The following is a 25679-nucleotide window of genomic DNA, read 5'->3' on the forward strand; positions in this document are numbered from 1 at the left end:
CCGCGTACCGCAAAAAAAAAAAAAAAAAAAAAAACCTTGTAGCTGTAGAAGGAAACCTTTCACCACTTTCCAGGACAGATTGCAAGCTGCCTGATTCATAGCCATCCTCCCCTTTCCTCAACAGCCAAAGAATCCTGCTAGAGTGGAGTTGTGGGAACACTGCTAAAAACATTCCCAGCCTCCTTGAAGCTGCAGGTGGACACGTGACCCAGTCTGGCCAACCAAGTGTAAGCCCAGTTGTTGGGTGGGGCTTCTGCAAAGCTTCTGAGAAAAGAAACACCTATCTTTTACTCTTTGCCCTTTCCCCTCTTCAAACCCGGAGATGTTGCCTGAAGTGAAGTAGCAGTGCTGTGCCTGCAAAACGACAAGCACACCCCAAGAAGCCTGGGTCCCTAATGACTTTGTGGAGCTGCTGTTCCAAGTCCCAACACATCCACCTCCAGACTCCTCATCATAGTAGAAAAACAATAACAGAGACGTCAGTAAAAAACTCCACAACTTTAGTTTTGGTGGATATACTGGTTAGAAATTGCATTGGATTATGAGGTACGAAAACTCAAAGAACACTGGGATAAACAATCACTCACCTGTTTAATAAAAGACAAAAAGGGGGCTGGAGGAGTGATGGGTGAAAGCAGCAATAATAAAATCCCTGGAACCTGTAAAATGTTACCTTATTCGGGAAAGGGGTTGCTGCATATGTGATTAAATTAAGGATTTTATGATAGGGAAATTATCCTGGATTATGCAGGTTGGCCCTAAATGCCATCATCACGAGTGTCCTTGTAAGAAGGAGGAAGAGGGGGGTTCACACACAGAGAAAAGGAAAACGTAATGTGCCTAGGAGGGCAGAGATCAGAGTGATGTGGTAGAGCCCCTGGAGGGAGCGCGGCCCTGCCAGCACCTTGATTTAGGTTCAATGAAACTGATTTTGGACTTCTGGCCTCCAGAACTAAAAGAGGATAAATGTCTGTTGTTTTAAGCCACTCAGTTTGGGGGATTTGTTACAGCGGCCACAAGAAACTAATACAGTGACTAACAAGACATCAGGGCACACACTGAAACAGGGTGAGGGACTAACTACAGTCTTTCTGAAGCTTTTTCCACTTACATGTACTTATTTATGGACTCAACTCCCAATTATCCACGGTAATTTTTAAATGGGGCAAGCAAAAGCACATGACTTACTTTAAGAAACCTAACTTCAGTCAGCAATTTCAACCTCTTCTCTTCCTTCCCTCTCCAAACTATTCCTCCTCATAGACATGATTGGCAAAAGTGACAAGACAGACTGGAGCTTCTTGTTTTCCTTCTTCCAGTCTAGCCTACAGCAGAGATGTTTATGGTAGTAAGACTGTCAGCAAGGAAAAGGTCAGGGATGGAAGGAAAGGGAGAAGTTCAGGGCAGGTCCTAGGACTGCAGTCTGAGTCCACCAAGCCCTGAGGCAAAAATCCCACCATGGCAGCATGGTAGGCATGCTACTGCCATCCTTCACTTCCAGGCCTTAACTCCAATGTTTCCTGAACACCAGACCAACCATCTGCATACCAACTATGCTTGGTACAATTTTCAATTCATTTTCATTATGCCAGCTCAGAATAAAGCAACTGAATGTCTGCCCAATGAGAACTAAGTATGGCTAAAGTGGCTTACATGTCTCCTAGGTATTGATATAGCCAATACTACAGCAATACTGTGAATAGTCTTCCCTGAAAAAAATCAAAGATTCCAGCTAAATAAACCCCTTTAAAGAAGCTTAAGATATAACTGAATCAGGATCCAAAAAAAAAAAAAATCAATAGGTAATTTGAAAAGGAAAACAGTTTGAAAACTAGAAGAAATTTACAATTTTCTAGAAGATTAAATTTGCCAAGCAGCCAATTTCCCACCCAATAGCAACTCTACTCTGTCTTATATCTTATGTAAAATTGATAGAGATTTTTTAAATGCTACTATATTAATATATCCCAACACAAATAACCATTTTTAAAATGAATTTTATCTTCTACAGACAATGTACTAATTTTAAATGCTTGCTCAGGGCCATGTATAATATTTTGAATGTCCAAATATTCAAATACAGATTAGAAAGTGAACATCTTTAATGTATAATGATACCATCTAGGCTTGAGTATACATTTCACTGTATCAATTCCTATAGTACAAGACTTAACATTTTCAGACCACTGAAGGCTTTGAGAATCTTGGGAAAGCAATCATTCCCCTCCACAGAAAAAAAAATTATCCATGCACATATAAAATACAGAGTGCCATGTGGTTGTAATGTGCACTCTGTACTTGTATGTATGAATGAGTGAATGAACAGACTTGTATGCCCATGTTTATATGCGCATAGGTGCTGGGCATTCGGCAGTGAACAATATAGGCCTATTCTAGACAAATATTACATGGCTAATCACACAATTTACTACATAGTTTAAGTCATAAGGGCTAAACAGAAAAAATACACAGTGCTATGAGAAGAAGTAGAAGACAAGAGCTAAAGACAGAGGCAGAGATAAGAACCTGTTAAAAATTCTGGTCTATTGGGGCTTCCCTGGTGGCGCAGTGGTTGAAAGTCCACCTGCCGATGCAGGGGACACGGGTTCGTGCCCCGGTCTGGGAATATCCCACATGCCGCGGAGCGGCTGGGCCCGTGAGCCATGGCCGCTGAGCCTGCGCGTCCGGAGCCTGTGCTCCGCAAAGGGAGAGGCCACAACAGTGAGAGGCCCGCATAACGCAAAAAAAAAAAAATTCTGGTCTATTCTAATGACAACAGAAAAAGCCACTAAAGCGTTTTAAATGAAGGAACAACCTGATGAAGACTTGAGTTTACAGCATCCCTGATCTCCATCCACACACCCCAAATTAAAACTTTAATACACAGAATCATCCTGAAGAACTCCATAAAGCTGATTTTTAATACAGGCAGTCCTTGCTTTGCATAGTAGTAAACAATCATACAAGCTGTAACCGTAAAAAGCAATATTCAGGGCTTCCCTGGTGGCGCAGTGGTTAAGAATCCACCTGCCAATGCAGGGGACACAGGTTCGATCCCTGGTCCGGGAAGATCCCACATGCCACAGAGCAATTAAGTCCATGCGCCACAACTACTGAGCCTGCAGTCTAGAGCCCACGAGCCACAACTACTGAGCCCACGTGCCACAACTACTGAAGCCTGCGTGCATAGAGTTCGTGCTCTGCAACAAGAGAAGCCAATGCAGTGAGAAGCCCGCGCACTGCAACAAAGAGTAGCCCCCGCTCGCCGCAACTAGAGAAGCCTGTGCACGGCAACGAAGACCCAACACAGTCATGAATAAATAAATAAATAAACAAATAAATAAATGAACAAGATGTTTAAGAAAAATTCTCGTACTGTAGGTTATAAATATACAGGAAACTGAAAAAGTAAAACTAATATTTGTTTAGTATACTGTAATTTAAAACATTAGATATATTGAAAATTAGGGTATTTTATTTCTTTATTTTAAAACTTATCAAGACTAATTTGAACACGTGTGCCTTCTTCCCACTGTATAACTCAGTAAACAGAGTGAATATCTTTGTTATGCTTGGCAGATTGTCACACTCCTTTTTAGGTTTAAAACAGCTTCCAAATTTTATCCTTTGCACTCTCAATACCTCTGAGAGTTCTTTTAATGTAAAATTTTTTGTTGGTGTCACTTCCCCTGAGACACCATCATTCTTTTCATCACAACCATTTTCCTCATTTATGTCAACAAGTCTGTCCGACTTCCTCTGGCTGCATATCTATAGAGTCTCTAGAAAGGTGGGCAATGTCAACACTCCCCTGGGTCAGCTGTTTCTTCCACAACTCCATTTATGTTCCATTTAGATTTCACTTCTAGCATTAACACTTAGCACTTCTTTGTTGCACTTCCATCTTTGTTAGCCAATTCCTTCTTTCAATGATCCATTTTTGTAAAATGTCACATAAGTTTAATCATTGGGAAACAAGAAAGCTAGGCAACTACAGGCTCTGCTGTCTGCAAGAGAACCGAGTGACAGATGCACAGGGACCAATTGCTGACAGGCTTTGAACGAAGTGGAGGGACTGGTCACTCACTGATCAAGACGCACAGCTGTGATTTACGCAGTGATCTGAGGACTGAAGAGCTAGCAATGAAGTCTTATGTACTTCATGTCATTACTCATGTTGTTCGGAGACTGGTTTTAACTACTCTATGGTAACTAGATTCATGCATATCAAAACTGCAAAATAAGATCTGCCTTTATATAGCTGGCAACCCAATACAACCTATTTATAAACTTTTCTAAATAGGTTATGTGAACAAAGTACTTTTGCCTCACCCAGCATCTTTTTTTGACCTCACAGAAGCTGACACATATTTCCTTAAATAAAATAACATCTCTATCCCAACTGATTCATTTAGAGAACACAGAAGTTTACACACCAATTTAACTCAAGAAAGGGAGGGGAAAGAACGAACCATCAGAGAGGAGAGATACAAGAAGCATTTAAAATGTTAAAGAAAATTAGTATTTTCACCTAATTTTTTTAACACTACCAAAAAATCCATTGCCTACTTACTACTAAGGATAATTCATAATTCATAAAGGGTTTATAGGTAGGGACAACTCAAAACTCACATGATTTTCTAAATTAAGTGTAGGGCAGCAGCTAAAATCATGGACTTTGAAGTCAGACAGACTTGTCCCATAGTTTGATCATTTATTAGCTGTAAGGGGAAAAAAAATCTTAATATCTCTGCGTTCCACTTACTGCAATGTAGGGAAAACTGTGTAAAAATGTGTGGCCAATAACAGTTTTATCAATTTTATTATTTTTTTAATAGATTTATTTATTTTTGGCTGCATTGGGTCTTCGTTGCTGTGCGTGGGGCTTTCTCTAGTTGCGGCAAGCAGGGGCTACTCTTCATTGCAGTGTGCGGGCTTCTCATTGCAGTGGCTTCTCTTGTTGTGGAGCACGGGCTCTCTACGTGCATGGGTTTCAGTAGTTGTGGCTCACAGGCTCAGTAGCTGTGGCTCACGGGCTCTAGAGCGCAGGCTCAGTAGTTGTGGCACACGGGCTTAGATGCTCCGCGGCATGTGGGATCTTCCCGGACCAGGGATCAAACCCATGTTCGCTGCATTGGCAGGCAGATTCTTAACCACTGCGCCACCAGGGAAGTCCCTCAATCTTATTATTTTTAAAAGCAATTTAAACTTGAAATTTGAAAAGATGATGCACCTGTATATTTTTAACATGTCTGTGTCAACCCTGCCCTGAATTCTTAGCTTATGAAAACTTATGGCAGTTAGGCAGCTAGTGATGACTGTAACCTTTGTAGCTGACTAGCATCACTGTCCACGGAACCTGCGCATTGGGGAAGGGGATGCAAGAGTCGGGAAGAGGGACTTCCCTGATGGCACAGTGGTTAAGCATCTGCCTGCCAGTGCAGGGGACACGGGTTCGATCACTGGTCCAGGAAGATCCCACACATGCTTCAGAGTAACTAAGCCTGTGAGCCACAACTACTGAGTCCGCGTGCTGCAACGTCTGAAGTCCGGTCACCTAGAGCCCGTGTTCCGCAACAAAAGAAGCCACCGCAATGAGAAGCCCGCGCACCACAACGAAGAGTAGCCCCCTCTCGCCACAACTAGAAAAAGCCCACGCACAGCAACGAAGACCCAAGGCAGCCAAAAATAAATAAAATTAAAAAAAAAAAAAAAAGTCAGGAAGAACCTTAGGTTTGAACAGGCTCTCCAGCCAACACAGAGACCATCACAGAGAACAGCCTGCCAGCTCAAGGTGTGTGAGCACAACTTGTGACTAACCTTTGGCAGAATTCTAAGCTATTCAGACACAAAAGCAAACCTTAGGAAGCCAGGTTTTAGGGTTTTTTTTTTTAATTTTTTAAATTAAAGAAACACTGAGCAGAGACATCAGTAGCCACTGTAAAGGAGACAAAAGTCAGAGATTCACAGATTTAGTCCAACTACAAAACCCAAACAGAATGTATGGCACAGCTATTTAAGGAACCACTGAACTGGTGATGAGTCTACCATCCTCCCCCACCAAAATCACCAGGGGCAACATGGAAGTGCCCACTGGGGCACAAACACAGAGCAGTCCAGAAGCCCTCTAATTCTGGCTCAAGGAACAGGAAAGGGAACGCCTAGTGCTCAGAATACAGTCCACCTTCTTTTCTCATTTCTCTCTTCTCACACCCCAAACCCCAAGTGATCCTGAGGAGACCCACAATGTGAGCTCATAGGAGTCAAAGTTCTGAGGAAGAGGCATCTCCTCTCTCATCAGTGAAGCTGTGGTCCAGCGAGGGTGGGGTCGAACCCCATTACTTTCTTCTCTGTGTCCTCCTGTCATTTGGCCCAGACAAAGGCACCGTCATGAAGTATGCAGCAAAACGGATAACTAAAACCCCAGCTTTCTGGCCAGAGGACCAAAAATGAGGATTCCCAAGGAACCGGAAAGTACCAGGAAGAAGCACCAGAAAGTGACCCCATAAAGTTGTTCATAATACAATACTGATGTGTATGAGAACAGAATAGAGAGACCATCTTCCAGGTCTCAGGGACAGATCTGAATGGCACTGCTAGGTTTTGAAAACTGAACTGACACTGGACCCAAAGAAGGCATGTTAGAACTTGCAAGCTGAACCTAACCAGATTATTACCCAGATAAAACTTAAAATATCAACATTCTTCACAAGATTTAAACAAGACTCAAGATCTCATAATATTCAAAATCCCTAGGATACAATCTAAAATTATTCAGCATATAAAGAACCTAGACAATTTCAATTTACAAGGGAAATCAGTCAACAGACACCGATGCTAAGATGACACCAATGTTGGCATTAACTGACAAACACTTTAAAGCAGCTATTATTAAAACATTCCAACAATCAATCAAAACACTCTTCAATCAATGGAAAAAAAAGAAAATCTTCGCAAAGAAGATGTAAAGAAAAACCAAACGAAAATTTTAAAATTGAAAAATACAATGCCAAACTAAAAAATTAATTGGATGTGCTCAATAGCATAATGAAGATGTCAAAGGAAAGATGCAGTGAACTAAAAGATTGAAAGAAATTATCCCATTTGAACACAGAAAAGATTTTTTTTAAAAAAATGAACAGAGCCTCAGGACCTATATGACATAACAAAGAAAATTACTAAGGGTAAAGAGTTAAATTACAGAATGTTTTTTTTTAAAGGTCAATTAACTAAGATGATGTAACAGTCTAAACTGTATATATTAAACAACAGAGCTTCAAAATACATGAAGCAGAAAGTAACAGAAGTGCAAGAAGAAAAAGAAAAATCCACAATATAGTTGGAAACAAAAATCAACAACCATTCATTATAAAAACTCTCAGTAAACTAGAAGAGAATTTCCTCAACTTGATAATGATCATCTACAAAAAGTCTACAGATTATATCATAGTTAATGTGAAAGACACAGTGTTTTCTCCCTAAGATCAGAACCAGACAAGGATGTCTACTTTCAACATGCATATTTCAACATCATACTGGAAGTCTTACAATGCAACAAGGTAAGAAAAATATAAAAGGCATACAGACCGGAAAGGAAGAAATTAAACTGTCCCCATTCAAAGCTGACATAATTACCTATATAAAAATACCAAGGGAGGGCTTCCCTGGTGGCGCAGTGGTTGAGAGTCCGCCTGCCGAGGCAGGGGACGCGGGTTCGTGCCCAGGTCCGAGAAGATCCCACATACTGCGGAGCGGCTGGGCCCGTGAGCCATGGCCGCTGAGCCTGCGCGTCCGGAGCCTGTGCTCCGCAATGGGAGAGGCCACAGCCTTGGGAGACCCGAGTACCGCAAAAAAAAAACCAAGGGAAAAAAATCTCCCAGAACTAAAATATCAGTTTAGCAAGGCCATAAATACAAGGTCAACGCACAAAAACCAACCATATTTCTATAGACTGGCCATGTGTAATTGGGAATACACAAAGTAACACCATTTACAATCACTCCTCCCAATATTAAATAAATAGTATAAATATAACAAAAGACGTACAGGAGCTGTATGCTGAAAACTAAGAAACAATGATAAAAGAAATCAAGTAAGAATTAAATAAATAGACATCCTGTGCTCTTGAAGTAGAAGACTAAATACAGGAAAGATGTCAATTCTCCCCAAATTCATTTATAAGTTTTTGTTTGTTTGTTTTTGTTTTTTTGCAGTACGCGGGCCTCTCACTGTTGTGGCCTCTCCCGTTGCGGAGCAACAGGCTCCGGACGCGCAGGCTCAGCGGCCATGGCTCACGGGCCCAGCCGCTCCGCGGCATGTGGGATCTTCCCGGACCGGGGCACGAACCCGTGTCCCCTGCATCGGCAGGTGGACTCTCAACCACTGCGCCACCAGGGAAGCCCCATTTATAAGTTTTAAGCAATTCCAATCAAAATCCCAACAGGAGGGGACTTCCCTGGCGGTCCAGTGGTTAAGACTCCACACTCCCCATGCTGGGGGCTCGGGTTCAATCCCTGGTCAGGGAACAAGATCCCACATGCAGCAACTAAAAATCCCGCATGCCACAAGGAAGATCCCGCGTGCTGCAACTAAGACCCAGCATAGCCAAATAAATACGTAATAAATAAATAAATAAATCCCAACAGGATTTTTTTTTAACATAGAAAAGCATGATTCTAAAATTTATATGCAAAGGCAAATTAGAATAGCTAAAACAATTTTGAAAAAGAATAAAACTGGAGGTATCTTATACTTTTTCTTATAATAAGGACATAATTTTTTCTATTTCTACTCTTAAAATAATGTTATTAGGAACTGGTATTGAATCCTATCAAATTAATTTTGTATCCTGCTACTTTACCAAATTCATTGATTAGCTCTAGTAGTTTTCTGGTAGCATCTTTAGGATTCTCTATGTATAGTATCATGTCAGCTGCAAACAGTGACAGTTTTACTTCTTGTTTTCTGATTTGTATTCCTTTTATTTCTTTTTCTTCTCTGATTACTGTGGCTAAAACTTCCAAAACTATTTAGAATAATGGTGAGAGTGGGAAACCTTGTCTTGTTCCTGATCGTACAGGAAACGGTTTAAGTTTTTCACCATTGAAAATGATGTTGGCTGTGGGTTTTTCTTATATGGCCTTTATTATGTTGAGGTAGGTTTCCTCTATGCCCACTTTCTGGAGAGTTTTTATCATAAATGGGTATTGAATTTTATCAAAAGCTTTTTCTGCATCTATTGAAATTATCATATGGTTTTTATCCTTCAATTTTTTAATATGGTTTTTCACATTGATTGATTTGGTATATTGAAGAATCCTTGCATTCCTGGGATAAACCCCACTTGATCATGGTGTATGATCCTTTTAATGTGTTGTTGGATTCTTTTTGCTAGTGTTTTGTTGAGGATTTCTGTATCTATATTCATCAGTGATATTGGCCTGTAGTTTTCATTTTTGTAACATCTTTGTCTGCTTTTGGTATCAGGGTGATGGTGGCCTTGTAGAATGACTTTGGGAGTGTTCCTCCCTCTGCTATATTTTGGAAGAGTTTGAGAAGGACAGGGGTTAGCTCTTCTCTAAATATTGATAGAATTCACTTGTGAAGCCATCCAGTCCTGGGCTTTTGTTTGTTGGAAGATTTTTAATCCAGTTTCAATTTCAGTGCTTGTAACTGGTCTGTTCACATTTTCTATTTCTTCCTGGTTCAGTGTTGGAAGGTTGTGCTTTTCTAAGAATTTGTCCATTTCTTCCAGGTTGCCCATTTTATTGGCATATAGTTCTTGTAGTACTCTCTCATGACCCTTTGTATTTCTGGAGCATCAGTTGTTACCTCTCCTTTTTCATTTTTAATTCTGTAGATTTGAGTCTTCTCCCTTTTTTTCTTGATGAGTCTAACGGTTTATCAATTTTGTTTAACTCACAAAGAACAAGCTTTTGGTTTTATTGATCTTTGCTATTGTTTCCTTCATTTCTTTTTCATTTATTTCTGATCTGATCTTTATGATTTCTTTCCTTCTGCCAACTTTGGGTTTTTCTTGTTCTTCTTTCTCTAATTGCTTCAGGTGTAAGGTTAGGTTGTTTATTTGAGATTTTTCTTGTTTCTTGAGGTGGGATTGTATTGCCATAACCTTCCATCTTAGAACTGCTTTTACTGCATGCCATAAGCTTTCGGTCATTGTGTTTTCATTGTCATCTGTTTCTAGGTATTTTTTGATTTCCTCTTTGGTTTCTTCAGTGATCTCTTGGTTATTTAGTAGTGTATTGTTTAGCTTCCGTATGTTTGTATTTTTTACAGATTTTTTTTCCTGTAATTGATATCTAGTCTCATAACGTTGTGGTCAGAAAAGATACTTGATACGATTTCAATTTTCTTAAATTTACCAAGGCTGATTTGTGACCCAAGATATGATCTATCCTGGAGTATGTTCCATGTGTACTTGAGAAGAAAGTGTATTCTGTTGTTTTTGGATGGAATGTTCTGTAAATATCAATTAAGTCCATCTAGTCTAATGTTTCATTTAAAGCTGGTGTTCCACATTTATTTTCATTTTGGATGATCTCTGTCCATTGGTGAAAGTGGGGTGTTAAAGTCCCCTACTATTACTGTGTTCCTGTGAATGTCCCCTTTTATGGCTGTTAGTATTTGCGTTATGTATTGAGGTGCTCCTATGTTGGGGCATGAATATTTACAATTGTTGTATTTTCTTCTTGGATCGATCCCTTGATCATTATGTAGTGTCCTCTGTCTCTTTTTTTTTTTTTAATTTATTTATTTTTATTTTTGGCTGTGTTGGGTCCCCATTGCTGCACGCGGGCTCTCCCTGGTTGCAGCGAGCAGGGGCAACTCTTCTTTGTGGTGCATGGGCTTCTCACTGCAGTGGCCTCTCCCGTTGTGGAGCACGGGCTCTAGGCGCTGCGGGCTCAGTAGTTGTGGCACACGGGCCCAGCCGCTCCGCAGCGTGTGGGATCCTCCCAGGCCAGGGCTCGAACCCATGTCCCCTGCATTGGCAGGCGGATTCCCAACCACTGCACCACCAGGGAAGCCCCTCTGTCTCTTTTAATAGTCTTTATTTTAAAGTCTATTTTGTCTGATATGAGTATTGCTACTCAGCTTTTTTTTGATTTCCATTTGCATGGAATATCTTTTTCCATCCCCTCACTTTCAGTCTGTATGTGTCCCTAGGTCTGAAGTGGGTCTCTCGTAGACAGCATATATACGGGTCTTGTTTTTGTATCCATTCACTCAGTCTGTGTCTTTTGGTTGGAGCTTTTAATCCATTCACATTTAAGGTAATTATCGATATGCGTGTTCCTATTACCATTTTCTTAATTATTTTGGTTTTGGTTTTGTAGGCCTTTTCCTTCTCTTGTGTTTCCTGCCTAGAGAAGTTCCTTTAGCATTTGTTGTAAAGCTGGTTTGGTGGTGCTGAATTCTCTTAGCTTTTGCTCGTCTGAAAAGCTTTTGATTTCTCCGTCAAATCTGAGTGAGATCCTTGCTGGGTAGAGTAATTTTGGTTGTAGGATTTTCTCTTTCATCACTTTAAGTATATCTGCCACTCCCTTCTGGCCTACAGAGTTTCTGCTGAAAAATCAGCTGATAACCTTGTGGGGATTCCTTTGTATGTTGTTACTTTTCCCTGCTGCTTTTAATACTTTTTCTTTGAATTTAATTTTTGTTAGTTTGATTAATATGTGTCTTGATGTGTTTCTCCTACGGTTTATCCTGTATGGGACTCTATGTGCTTCCTGGACTTGGGTGACTATTTCCTTTCCCATGTTAGGGAAGTTTTCGACTATAATCTCTTCAAATATTTTCTCAGACCCTTTCTTTTTCTCTTCTTCTTCTGGGACCCCTATAATTTGAATGTTGGTGCATTTAGCGTTGTCCCAGAGGTCTCTGAGATTGTCTTCAATTTTTTTTCATTCTTTTTTCTTTATTCTGCTCCTCGGCAGTTATTTCCACCATTTTGTCTTCCAGCTCATTTATTCGTTCTTCTGCCTCGGTTATTCTGTTATTGATTCCTTCTACTGTATTTTTCATTTCAGTTATTGTTGTTCATCTCTGTTTGTTTGTTCTTTAGTTCTTCTAGGTCCTTGTTAAATGTTTCTTGTATTTTCTCCATTCTTTTTCCAAGATTTTGGATCATCTTTACTATCATTACTCTGAATTCTTTTTCAGGTAGACTATTTCCTCTTCATTTCTTTGGTCTGTTGGGTTTTTACCTTGCTCCATCACCTGCTGCGTATTTCTCTGTCTTCTCATTTTTTTTAATTTACTGTGTTTGGGGTCTCCTTTTTGTAGGCTGCAGGTTCATAGTTCCTATTATTTCTGGTGTCTGCCCCCAGTGGGTGAAATTGGCTTCCTGGTTAGGGGGACTGGTGCCTGTGTTCTGGTAGATGGGGCTGGATTTTGTCCCTCTGGTGTGCAGGGACACATCAGGTGGTGTGTTTTGGGGTGTCTGTAAACTAAGTATGACTTTAGGCAGCCTCTCTACTAATGGGTGGGGTTGTGTTCCCGTCTTGCTAGTTGTTTGGCATGAGTCATCCAGCACTAGAGCTTGCTGGCTGTTGGGTGGAGGTGGGTCTTAGTGTTGAGACAGAGATCTTTGGGAGAGCTCTCGCTGATTAATACTACATGGAGCTGGGAGGCCTCTGGTCATCCAACATCCTGGACTCGGCTCTCCCACCTTGGAAGGTCAGGCCCGAAACCCAGCCTGAGCACCAAGACCCTGCCAGCCACACGGCTCGGAAGAAAAGGAGGAGAAAAAATAAATAAAAAAATAAAAAAACGAACAGGGCTTCCCTGGTGGCGCAGTAGTTAAGAATCCACCTGACAATGCAGGGGACATGGGTTCGAGCCCTCGTCCAGGAAGCTACCACATGCCACGGAGCAACTAAGCCCATGCGCCACAACTACTGAGCCTGAGCTCTAGAGCCCGCGAGCCACAACTACTGAAGCCTGCGTGCCGAGAGCCCGTGCTCCACAACGAGAAGCCACCGCAGTGAGAAGCCACGCACCACAACGAAGAGTAGCCCCCGCTCACTGCAACTAAAGAAAGCCCATGCACAGCAATGAAGACCCAATGCAGCCAAAACTAACTAACTAAATTTATTTATTAAAAAAAACAAAACTGAACAGAGACTCAAAACAAATGGTAAAAGCAGACAAAATCACACAAAGAAACATACACACACACACACTCACAAAAAGAGGAGAAAGAAAAAAAAAGGAAAAGAGCAACCAAACATATAAACAAATCCACCAATGATAACAAGCACTTAAAACTAAGATAAAACCAAAACCAAAAATAGACATAAAACCAGAAACAATTAGACACAGAAAGCAAACCCCAAGTCTACAGCTGCTCTCCAAAGTCCACCGCCTTTTTTTGGGAGCATTCATTGTCTATTCAGGTATTCCACATACACAGGGTTTACCAAGCCAATTGCGGGCATTTAGTCCACTGCTCCTGAGGCTACACAGAGAAATTTCCCTTTCTATTCTTTGTTTGCACAGCTCCTGGGGTTCCGCTTTGGTTTTGGTCCCTGAGGGCGTGTTGGCCGCCCTCAGGCATCTGTTTCCTGCCCAGATAGGAGGGGGTTAAAGCAGTGGCTGATTAGAGCTCTCTTGCTCACTCAGGCCGAGGAGAGGGAGGGGTACGGCAGTCACAGATGGAATGCGGGTCGTGTCTGTGGCAGCAAAGGCCAGAGTGACACTGCAACAGCCTGAGGTGCACCATGTGTTCTCCTGGGGAAGTTGTCCCTGGATCACGGGACCCTGGCAGTGGTGTGCTGCACAGGCTCCCAGGAGGGTGAGGGTAGTGACCTGCGCTTGCAAACAGGATACTTGGTGGCAGCAGTAGCGGTCCGTGCCCGCCTCTGGGGTCCAAGATGATAGCTTCAGCTTGTGCCCATCTCTGGAGCTCACTTAGGTGGTGCTCTGTCACCTGTGGGAACACAGAGCAGGAAGCCCCTCTTCTCGCGCACTCCAAGACAATGGTCTTTTTCCTCTTCGGCAGCTCCAGACTTTTTCCCAGACTCCCTCCCTGCTAGCTGTGGTGCACTAGCCCCCTTCAGGCTGTGTTCATGCAGCCAACCCCAGTCCTCTCCCCGGGGTCTGACCACCGAAGCCTGAGCCTCAGCTCCCAGCCCCTCCCCCCATGTTGCACTCGTAGGTGCAATACAGGAGCACCTCAATATATAAAGCAAGTTTTAGAATACTTGCAGTGATTTCATTTATAAAAATCTCAAAAACACCAAAACTAAACAATGTATTATCTAAGGAATCAAACATGAAAAGCAAATGAATGATAAACACAAAATTCAGAATAGGGAGTTCCACTTGGGTGAGAGACACGTAAGAGCCTTCTGGTTTTACTTGCTTTACTAATAATGTTCTTTTAATAACTTAGGTGGTTAAGTATAGAGGCATTTACTATATCACGTTTCTTTAGATCCTATGGATGACTTACTGTTAGTTTTTTATGCTATTCAACATCTAATAAAAGCAAATGAGTAAAAAAAGAAAAAAAACTTATAGATTTTGACTTTAAGGTACTTAAAAACCTCAATTCAAAAGCAACACTAAATCACATAACTGCATTTATATTTTTCTCCACATATTAGTAGTGAACAATGCAGAGTTATCAGTATTCAAATAGTTAAACCCATCACTAGCACCAATTAGTGAAACAATCAGTAAGAAAATTAATCCCCATTCAGAGGGAAAAAAAAAAAAAGCCATGCCATGTCTAAAACCTAATGGTACTTACATTTACCTATTTTACTAAATGATTTGAGCTCATAGCTTGATCAATAAAGCAGGATAACCTTCAGAATCTGATGCAAAGGGCTGCCCTTTTTTACCTTTTATCAAGGCAGAACCAATAAATACAAGTTCAAAATATGGAAAAGTCTCTGTTGCCTCCCACTATATGATGATAAGGAAACTGCTAAAGTCACAAAATTTCACTTATACCCAAACCGCTCTTTAGAGGCCTGAGCCTATGACCCAGATAAATGTCACACTAGCCAACTCCAGCTGATAGGGATTTTAGGAATGCTTTCCAACAGACATGGCACAGCTCTGGTGTATCAGGAAGAAGTCCCCACTGAACTTAGCTGTAAAACAGATAGGTTACTAGAGACAAAAACAGGAAAGAACTTTTTTTTTTTTTAATGGTAAGAAGACTTTAACATGAGATCTACCCTCTTAACAATTGTTAAGTGTCAATAATAATTTACATTGGGACTTCCCTGGCAGTCCAGTGGTTAAGGCTCCACACTTCCAATGCAGGGGGCACGTGTTCAATCCCTGGTCGGGGAACTAAGATCCCACATGCTGCAGGGCACAGCCAAAAAATTTATATATGTATAATTTACATTGTTGTGGGTACAATGGTAAAGAGCAGATCTCTAGAGTTTATCCATCTTACTTGACTGAAATTTTATGCCTACTAATTAGTAACTCCCCATTTCCCCCTTCACCCAACCCGTGGCAACCACTCTTTGAGTGTCTGATTTTGACTATTTCAGGTACCTTTTGTAAGTGGAATCACACAGTATTTGTCTTTCTGTGACTGACTTATTTCATTCTGCACAATGTCCTCCAGATGCATCCATGTTGTGACATTGCAAAATTCCCTTCTTTGTTAAAACTGAATAGTATTCTGGGCTTCCCTGGTGGCACAGTGGTTGAGAGTCCGCCTGCCCTGGTCCGGGAAGATCCCACATGCCACAGAGCGGCTAGGCCCGTGAGCCATGGCCGCTGAGCCTGCGCATCTGGAGCCTGTGATCCGCAACGGGAGAGGTCACAACAGTGAGAAGCCCGCGTAACGGGAAAAAAAAAAAAAATTGAATAGTATTCTGTTATATATTTATACCACATTTTGTTTATTTGTTCATCCATCCATGGATATGTAGGTTGTTTCCACAACTTAGCTATTGTGAATGGTGCACAAAGGGAAAACTCATTTGCAATGAATAACTGAGGGGAATTTTCAGAGGGCCCCCTTTCCTAGGTTCAACTATAGCTGCTAAATACACACATTGCGAAAGGCAGGCCTAGCTTACAGGGTGTGTTGAATTGTTCTTTATTCAAAGCCAGATCCGAGATTGATATCAATCAAAGAAAAAAAAGATTTATAATTGTTGAGCTGCCCAAGCATGAATAAGCAAATGCTTCATGTTAAAACTGTGAGGTCAAGAGAGGTTCAGGATCAAGCAGAAAGGATAATTATATTTATATTTGGTTACATTAAAACTTTAATATGGAGAGAAATCCCAATGGTTGCTCTATAGAGTATTCCTGCCTATACTACATCAACTAAATGGATTTGCTATTAATACCAAAGACAATTCCTCATTTATAGAGAAGGAGCTACCATGCTAAAGCTCCTCCCTCCTGTCTAGAGCTGGGTATGTGTTTAGCAATGGGCTTATGTGTCTGTCATCCCCACCAAATTATTAAGACCAAACTAAAAATGTTGTAAGTATGCCAAATCTGAAACAGACTCACCCCCCCAAAAAAAAAAGTGACTAAAACTTCTACCACAAGCTATATCAATAGTATAAGATCACATCTACTTCCAATAGCCCTTCAATCTCTAAAACAGTAACTCAGCGTTAAAGATTTGTTCAACTTTTTACTATCTACCAACCAAATGATGCTTGGTTTTCACAAGTTCTACTGGAATAAAAGTATAATTCATGACAAGCATTTATAATACAAACATGTCAATAAAAGGAGATCTCCATTCACCACCAGAAGTTTCTCAAACTAGTAACAATCCATCGACTACACTGTGAGAACTACGAGCAGCTTGGGGTGCTTCAATCCTTGGTTCCTGGGTTCCTGTACCAGTCCTACTATTATCCTATACTCCCGAGTAAATCAAAATGATTTAAATTTCACAAGAACATTTATTGAAGAGCAGTTAAACAGTAGCTAAAAAAATTGAAAAGAAAGTAAATTCAACCATAAGTGAGTAAATAAAGGACGGTACACCGATCACGTTGTATATTAGTCCAGCCACTACAAAGGATAATGTAAATGTAGCTATTACAGACATTCCCAATGTATTAGTTAAGACGTAAAAGTAAGCAAATTCCCTAAGATTATGGTACCATTCTGACAAAAACACATACAAGTATACGCACATAAATGTATATAAGAATATATAAATGTGTTTGTAAGAATACTCATCAAAAAACTCACAGAAATAATCACTGGGTAACTTTTCACCTGCATTTTCTAATTTTTTCTACAGCAAAAGTTATTTTTGTTTAAAAAAAAATCACAACCTCTCTAGACCTTCATCCTATTCATTTTTTAATAAGAAGCTAAGACAGTTGTACCCAAACACCAATCTTACAACAATATCTAGGCATAGTGTGAGGTAATGTGAGGAATTTAAAGAAAATCCCTAGAAATAAAAAGTATAATATGGTAATACCTCCAAGGAGGATGAAGATGAGTTCCAGAAACACTCCGCATTCTCAGGAACTTTGTTACCAAAGGAGAAAGCGTCTTAGAGGGCAGGTCTGCATTTCAAAGATGCTACATGTTGGAAGGTCAATTCCTTCCTCACTTTCCAACTCCAACATACAAGATGCCCACCCACTTACTTACTGAAGACCCAATCAGTCACCTTACATCACCACTGTTTCTTTGAAAGAACCTATTGCAAGAATTTGTTCAAAATGTTCATAACAAACGATGCTTCTCCATTTCATAGAATATGTTTATTTACTGCTTATATTTTTATTTTTTTAAATACATCTTTATTGGAGTATAATTGCTTCACAATGCTGGGTTAGTTTCTGTTGTACAACAAAGTGAATCAGCCATATGCATACATATATCCCCATATCTCCTCCCTCTTGAGCCTCCCTCCCACACTCCCTATCCCACCCCTCTAGGTGGTCGCAAAGCAAAGAGCTGATCTCCCTGTGCTATGCTGCTGCTTCCCACTAACTACCTATTTTACATTTGGTGGTGTATATATGTCAATGCTACTCTCACTTTCCCCCAGCTTCCCCCTCTCCCCACACCGTGTCAAGTCCATTCTCTATGTCTACGTCTTTATTCCTGCCCTGCCACTCGGTTCATCAGTACCATTTCTATTTTTTTTTAGATTCCATATATATGCGTTAGCATATGGTATTTGTTTTTCTTTTTGACTTACTTCCCTCTGCATGACAGACTCTAGGTCCATCAACCTCACTACAAATAACTCAATTTCGTTTCTTTTTATGGCTGAGTAATATTCCATTGTATATATGTGCCACATCTTCTTTATCCATTCATCTGTTGATGGACACTTAGGTTGCTTCCATGTCCTGGCTATTGTAAACAGAGCTGCAATGAACATTTTGGTACAGGACTCTTTATGAGTTATGGTTTTCTCAGGGTATGTGCCCAGCAGTGGGATTGCTGGGTCATATGGCACTTCTGTTTTTGGTTTTTTAAGGAACCTCCATACTGTTCTCCATAGTGGCTGTATCAATTTACATTCCCACCAAGAGTGCAGCATTCCACTACACCCTTTCCAGGATTTATTGTTTCTAGATTTTTTGATAATGGCCATTCCGACCAGTGTGAGCTGATACCTCATTGTAGTTTTGATTTGCATTTCTCTAATAATTAGTGATGTTGAGCATCTTTTCATGTGCCTCTTGCCCATCTGCATGTGTTCTTTGGTGAAATGTCTATTTAGGTCTTCTGCCCATTTTTTGATTGGGTTGTTTGTTTGTTTTTTATATATTGAGCTCCATGAGCAGTTTGTATATTTTGGAGATTAATCCTTTGTCTGATGTTTCATTTGCAAATATTTTCTCCCATTCTGAGGGTTGTCTTTTAGTCTTGTTTATGGTTTCCTTTGCTATGCAAAAGCTTTTAAGTTTAATTAGGGCCCATTTGTTTATTTTTGTTTTTATTTTCATTACTCTAGGAGTCCTTAAACATTTTTAAACCTTCCTTATATCTGACTGTAATAGTATTAGACATAAGGCTATGTGTGTAATAAAACTATTTACTGAACACTGTGTGAGGCACTTCGCATGCTCTTATTCACCTTCACCTCAGCTCCATAAAGAGGGTGTACCATTAGCCCTCTCATAAAATAGGAGATGACTTACCCAAGGACATGGTCTCAAAAATTTTAAACCCAGGTCAGACTCCAAACCCAGGCAGACTCCTTCCACTTATACTATACTACCTTTTAAGTTCTTATGCCTTATGAAGGGCTGCAAATCACTCAGGTCCTTCTCAGCAGATCCTTCAACTAAGGACAAGATAGCATCTGCCCTGGGGTGTTCACTAAGGGCTTGATTGCTCTTTGCTTTTCCTTCTCAGGCCCAATGACCTTTCTTCTTTCATTTAATGAACTGAGTGCCTACCGTGTACAAGGCACTTAAAAGAAATACAAAAATGAGTACAGCACAGCCTCCATCCTCAAAAAACTTACAAACTGTTAGGGACTACAAGTAAACTACTAAACTACTATTAAAATTGGTCAACTACTATTGAATAAGATGGATACATCTATAAAGAAATACCATCAAACATCAGGAACTCCTGAAACGCTCGATTTCAAGTAAAACAGGTTTTACTCATTAAAGGACCAAAACTTTTCTTAAAATTAAGCATCCTAAATAAAAATATTTCTATCTTCTTAAGCATGAACTCAGTATAACAATAAAAAGAGCTAACACTGATGAAATGCACTGCTATGCTAAGTGTTTTACATACACTTAGTATTTAGTCTTTAGTATTTAGTACCAACCCTGATGTTGGTACTATTCATAGACCCATTTTAAAAGGCTATAACAAAAAACAAAGATTATCTACCTAAAGCACACAGCTAGTAAGTAATGGAGCTGTGATTCAAATGCAGTAGTCTACCTCTTTATTCTGCCTTTTGATACAATGACTCAAGCATTTATTGACCACCTATTGCATAGAGCATTGTGTTGAGAAATGAGGATAGGGAACTGAACAAGATAGCTTCTTCATGACTTCACCTTCTGATTAAAAGACAGATAAACAAGAACAAAAATGAAATAATTACAGATTGTATAAAATGTTATAAAGGGAATAAGGTGGTGTGACAGGGTAACCGGGAAAGGCTTACTTCTGTTACGGCTCTTGTAGTTTTGTTCGGTTTGTTCCCAAAGACAAGCTGGCCAGACAGCCAGGCTGGGGACCAGAGGAGCAAGGAGAAGAGAAAAGACAGACCACTGCTAGTGAAAATGATCAGAGAAGTGGCACGAAGCCCTAGTTTCATCACAAATGTGGAAACTCGCTTAGGAAAAGTTAATGATTGATCAAGGTCTCAAGCTGGGACTGAAAGAATAGCTGTGATTTCTGAAGACAGGTGCCCTGACTACGGGGCTAGAATCCTGCAAGCAATGGTAACTCTATTTGTTATAGGTGGCGGTAAGCATAGTCAGACTGTGCTATGCTAGGGGAGAAATAACTTCTGTACAAAAGGTTTTCTTCCTTTGATTTGTGTGTGTGTGTGTGTGTGTGTGTGTGTGGGTGGGTGTTTATTTGCAAGGTGGGAAACTACAGCCGGGAAATGAACTAAGAGAAACTGGTGAGAAATTTTTAAAACTGACTAAAGGAGGTAGTAACAGAAATGAAGAAAGAGACAGCTTTGAGCACCATTCAGGATATATTTGACTACAGGTATAACAATGGGACTAGAAATATACCTGCAGAATCCAACATGAAATACCTACTGTACTGAATAAACCCTGCATGTTTTCACAAATGTGTTGGCATTTTTCCATAAACCCCAATGAGCCAATGTTCTTTCTACTGAATAAAACCATGCCTAAGAGAATATCACCCATCCCTGATGAATATGGCTTCATAGTAACTTTTTAAATTCCCAGCAGGTAAGTCTGTGTACATATTAATTCATTTAACATTACCAAATGCCAACTAAATTTAAGCACAACATAAACCACATTAGTCTACTCATGCGGTACACAATTTCCAAAGATAAACTACTGTTTTTTTGTTTTAAGTCCAGGTCCCACACAGGCCTCAACAAATTATAGAATTTGAAAATTATTTTAAAGAAACAAAAGGACTCAGACCACTTTTAGCATGTTGAGTAGTCCCAATGCTATTTTTAAAATGAGCAACACTTCTCCATGTGCAACTTTTTCCAAATGATACTAACAAGGTCAAGGATCATATCCTATCTGAAAACAACACCTGTACAACATAGCTAGGATCTCTTACAACCGCTTATCTACAAGTGCTGGACCTTAAGGATTTTATTTATACGTTAATTTTACATACATCTTTATGTTTACACAGTTTATATTTGAAATATTTATATTATTGCTCTTATATATTTGTTTTCCTTCTATTCGTTTATATTTTTACATATAACAGTGCTACAGTGTACTGACGACCTTTAAAAAGAACCTCCTTAGGTTTTACCAAGATTTCACATTCATTGGATAATTTGGGCCTCAGAACAACCTTGTGAAATATGCAAGTAAAAGTATCATCTTCCCCTCTGCACAGAGGTGCTCAGCAAGATTAAGTAACTTGACTAGTTCAAGATCTCACAGTCAACGGCAAGGCCAGGGCCCTGACCGTGCCTTCAGACTCTTTGTTCATGCTCTCCTCCTCGCGGGACACTACCGATTTAGTACCTGAATATTCACGTGCCTTTCTTCAACAAATCCGGACTGTAACTAAAAGCCGTACCAATGCCGCCGGGCCAATACTCCGGGCGTCTAAATGCAGCCGGAACACTAGTGCTCTTCAGTAAACATAAACACCAGCACACGTTGCAGTCCGGACCCCATTCAGTGCTGGCTTTGCTCCACCGCACAAAACTTGTATTTTAATACACTACGGCTTTAAAGCATAACTCTTAATGGAACTGTCTTTTTCACTCAGTGGTAAGTTCAGTAAATCAGGGGTGACTCATACTGTTAACTTATGGTTTTGTAAATTAATAATTTTGGATGCCAAAGGAAAAGAATGAATTACACAGATCCCTCTCCATCCCCAACCCCAAAGTTGCCGAAGTGTCAATGCGCAGCAGTAAAACCTACGGACAGAGGTGGGTGGGGCTGGTATACCTCCTCTCTGCGACCCCCACCGTCCCAGGTAACTCACTCTTCAAAGGCCAGCGGGTTTCTTCCGACCCCCAATCCCGCAGGGACCAGAGTGACTACCCGGCCCCGCAGCCCCCAGCGACCAAGATCAGAGCCCCGCCGGGAGCTGCAGCTGTGACGACTCGCACAGCTGGGGCTGCCGCCTTCCCCCGGCGTCCCCACCTGTCCCGGGTAGCCCGCACACCTGGCAGCCCCAGCCCGGGCAGAGGATGCGCGGTGAGAACCGGCCCCTCAACGCGGGGCCCCAGCGCGGCCGAGCGACTCAGGGCAAGTCCGCTTCCGCCCCCAGCCCACATGGCCGCGGCCGCCCGCGCCAGTACCCAGCGTGCGCCCCGCGCGGCCAGGATCCGGTGGGGCCCCAGATCCCCCGGAGGAGACAGGGGGCGGCGGCGCTTCAGACTGTGGGGAGGAGGAAGCGCGGCCAGCGCGACCGCGGGGGTAAGAGGAGGAGCATGTCCCGACCGGCGGCGAGGTCAGGCGGAGAGGGGAGGGTGGGCGGCGGCGGCGCCGCTGGAGAGCGGGAGTCTACCTGCGAGCAGAAGTACGAGCCCTGTATCCCCAGCTTGATGCAGGTGGGACACTGGAGCTTGGCCTCACTGCTGCAACCGTCCGTCTCGCACACACGCGTCTCCACGGCCGCCATGCTGGCTGGCTGATGGAGGAGCACCTCACCGAGGAAGAGGGGGAGGAGGGAAGGAGGAACTGCTGGGCAGAAGGAGGGCAGGGGTGGGGAGAGAGGCCGAGCCGGGGGAGGAGCTCGGCCCGCCAGGCCTGGGCGCGGGAGGAGGAAGAGCACCGGGCCTGCCCAGACCACGCTGCGCGCCCCGCCCCCGCCCCCGCCCCGCGCGCGCAGCTGGAGCCCCGCCCCGCGGCCTTAGCCCCGCCCCGGCCCGAGGCCCCAGCCTTTTCGCGGCCCGCGTGCACGTGGAGGCCGTAAGGGTACCTGGCAGGGCGTTCGGCCCCTCCGTGCTGTCCTGCTTGTAGCCGCGGCCAGCGCGACCTCCTGGCGCCCGGCGGAGAAGGCCCGGTGCGGCCAACTGGGAGAGGCCCTCTCAGTTCCTAGAGAGAGCTCCCCAGTCGTCCCTTACTGACTGGATCCCAGGGTCCTGAACGTCTCCCATACTCTCAGGCGGTTGGAAAGGGCGCTCCATTCCTCTGTGTTGGTCCACCCGGCAACTCCTTGGAAAAGGAAAGTAATTCCCTTTTTAAAGTTCTGTTTCTCGCGGATAGTGTCTGATCTGAGGCCTGAGGACCACCGCTCATTCACAAAACAAGGAGCCAGGGAACTGTCAATGGAGAGGTGGGCTGGGACTTGAGTCTGGCATCCCTTGTGCCGGATTTTTTTTCACACCACCGCCCCTCCATTCACAATGTACAGTGCTACTGATGGTAACACAACTACTAGGTAGTCAATACAAACCGTAGTTTTTTGTATTATCCCAGTTGATAGTTTAAGAGGTAAATAGGGGAAAATTGTGTTGATCATGAAATGTCAGAGTTGATAGGAGCTTAAGAGTTCATCTAATACAAACCTCTTGCCTAAATCTCTTCAACTGCATCCCAGATCTGCCATTTTCTAATTTGTGCTTGAATACCTCCTGTCACCAGGGAAGAGAGAGGAACTAGTATTTTTTTTTTCTGATAAATTTTTTTAATAATTTTTATTGAAGTTTAGTTGCTTTACAATGTTTTTTGTTCGTTTCATCTGTACCGTAAAATGAATCAGTTATATGTATACATATATCCACTCTTTTTTAGATTTCCTTCCCATTTAGGAAGTATTTATTGATCATCAACTTGTTAGCGCAAGTTCGTGTACCCAACGCACAGTGAGGGCAAACACCAAAACGTGGGCGTTTGGAGCAGAGAAAGGTTTATTGCAGGGCCACAAAGGAGACAGGTGACTCATTGCTCTAAAAAAAAACCCAAACTCCTTAAAGGGTTTCAGCAAAGCAATTTTTAAAAGCCAGGTGGGGGGCGGGGTGGGGAAGGAGTTGCAAGGTATGTGATCAGCTCACGCACAATTCTCTGATTGGCTGAAGGTGCAGGCAACAGGGAGGTGTCACAGGGATTAACATTATCAGTCCTTAGGCTATGGGGAGGTCTGGGGCTATGTGCTCATGGTCATCAAGTAGTTAATACCTTCCTTTCAGTGGGGGGTTTTCACATCTGTAAAACAACTATGGAAATGTGCATGAAATGCTGTTATCTAGGTACTTCAGAGAGGAACTAAAGAAGAGGATATGAGAAAAGGCCTGTCCCAGGAAGGCCCCATAGGGTCCTGCTCCATTACAAACTAAGTGCTGTGAACTTTGTGTTATCTAATCCATATTTTTTAAAAACTTTCCATATTTGATAGATGAGAAAAGCTCTTTTTTTTAATTTTTATTTTTTTCTTGGCTGTGTTGGGTCTTCGTTGCTGTGCGCAGGCTTTCTCTAGTTGCGGTGAGCGGGCTTCTCATTGTCGTGGCTTCTCTTGTTGCAGAGCACGGGCTCTAGGCGTGTGGGCTTCAGTAGTTGTGGCATGTGGGCTCAGTAGTTGTAGCTCGCGGGCTCTAGAGTACAGGCTCAGTACTTGTGACACACGGGCTTAGTTGCTCCGCGGCATGTGGGATCTTCCCAGACCAGGGCTCGAACCCGTGTCCCCTGCATTGGCAGGCGGATTCTTAATCAGTGCGCCACCAGGGAAGCCCTCTTATTTAATTTTTAATTGCTTTGTTTTGTTATATAAGCAATAAAATAAATAATGTAATAAAATCAAATAATAAATTTTAAAATTTATATACACATGAGCAAAAAAGAAATCAAGCACCAAATATATGTATATATGTATATGTATGTGTATATGCACATATCCTACATATATATAGAATATTTTAAACGAAAACTGGACCGTACTTTGCAGAGTATTTAGTTACCTGTTTTGTTCAAGTTGTGAACTTCTTTTATTGCCATCAGATATACTTTCTTCCAGGGAATTCCCTGGTGGTCCAGTGCTTAGGACTCCACACTTCCACTGCAGGGGTCACGGTTTGATCCCTGGTTGGGGAACTAAGACCGCATATGCTGTGCAGTGCAACAAAACAAAACAAAATATATATATATATGTACTTTTTGCACATAATTTTAATGTCTGCATAATATTCCATTGTATAATTTACTGAGCCAAATTAACTAATAATAGACATTTAGGTTATTTTTAATTGTTATGGATTATAAACAAGGCTTCTGTGAGTACGTTTTTAGTTCAAACTTTACATAAATCCTTACTTACTTAGGATATAGTCTTAAAAGTGGAATTGCTGCATCAAAAGATTGTCACTGTTGTTTATTCTTTTTTATATAGTTTGCCAAATTTTTCCTCAGAAAATGTGTAAAAATTTACACTCTGGTCAGAACTGTATTCGAGATCTTATTTCCTGAGACCTTACTACTGCTAGGTATTATCTATTTTTAATGTTTTTCATTTTGATAAATATGTAAATCTATTTGTTTTTAGATTATAGTAAGGCCAAACATTTTTCTATGATT

General features: G+C 41.7%; 1 protein-coding gene across 1 annotated transcript in view; it reads right to left on the minus strand.

The window, feature by feature from the left end:
• The window catches only part of METAP1 (methionyl aminopeptidase 1), a 59878-nt gene extending 37070 nt beyond the window's left edge, over positions 1 to 22808 (minus strand). Inside the window, exon 1 of the mRNA XM_082837842.1 lies at positions 22678 to 22808. Within this exon, the coding sequence (XP_082693968.1) occupies positions 22678 to 22791 (114 nt within the window). The 5' untranslated portion in view covers positions 22792 to 22808. The remainder of the gene's footprint in view (positions 1 to 22677) is intronic.
• Between the last annotated feature and the right edge of the window lie 2871 nt (positions 22809 to 25679).

Source organism: Leucopleurus acutus (assembly GCF_964270905.1).
Source record: "Leucopleurus acutus genome assembly, chromosome: 4".
NCBI classification, from domain to species: Eukaryota; Metazoa; Chordata; class Mammalia; order Artiodactyla; family Delphinidae; genus Leucopleurus; species Leucopleurus acutus.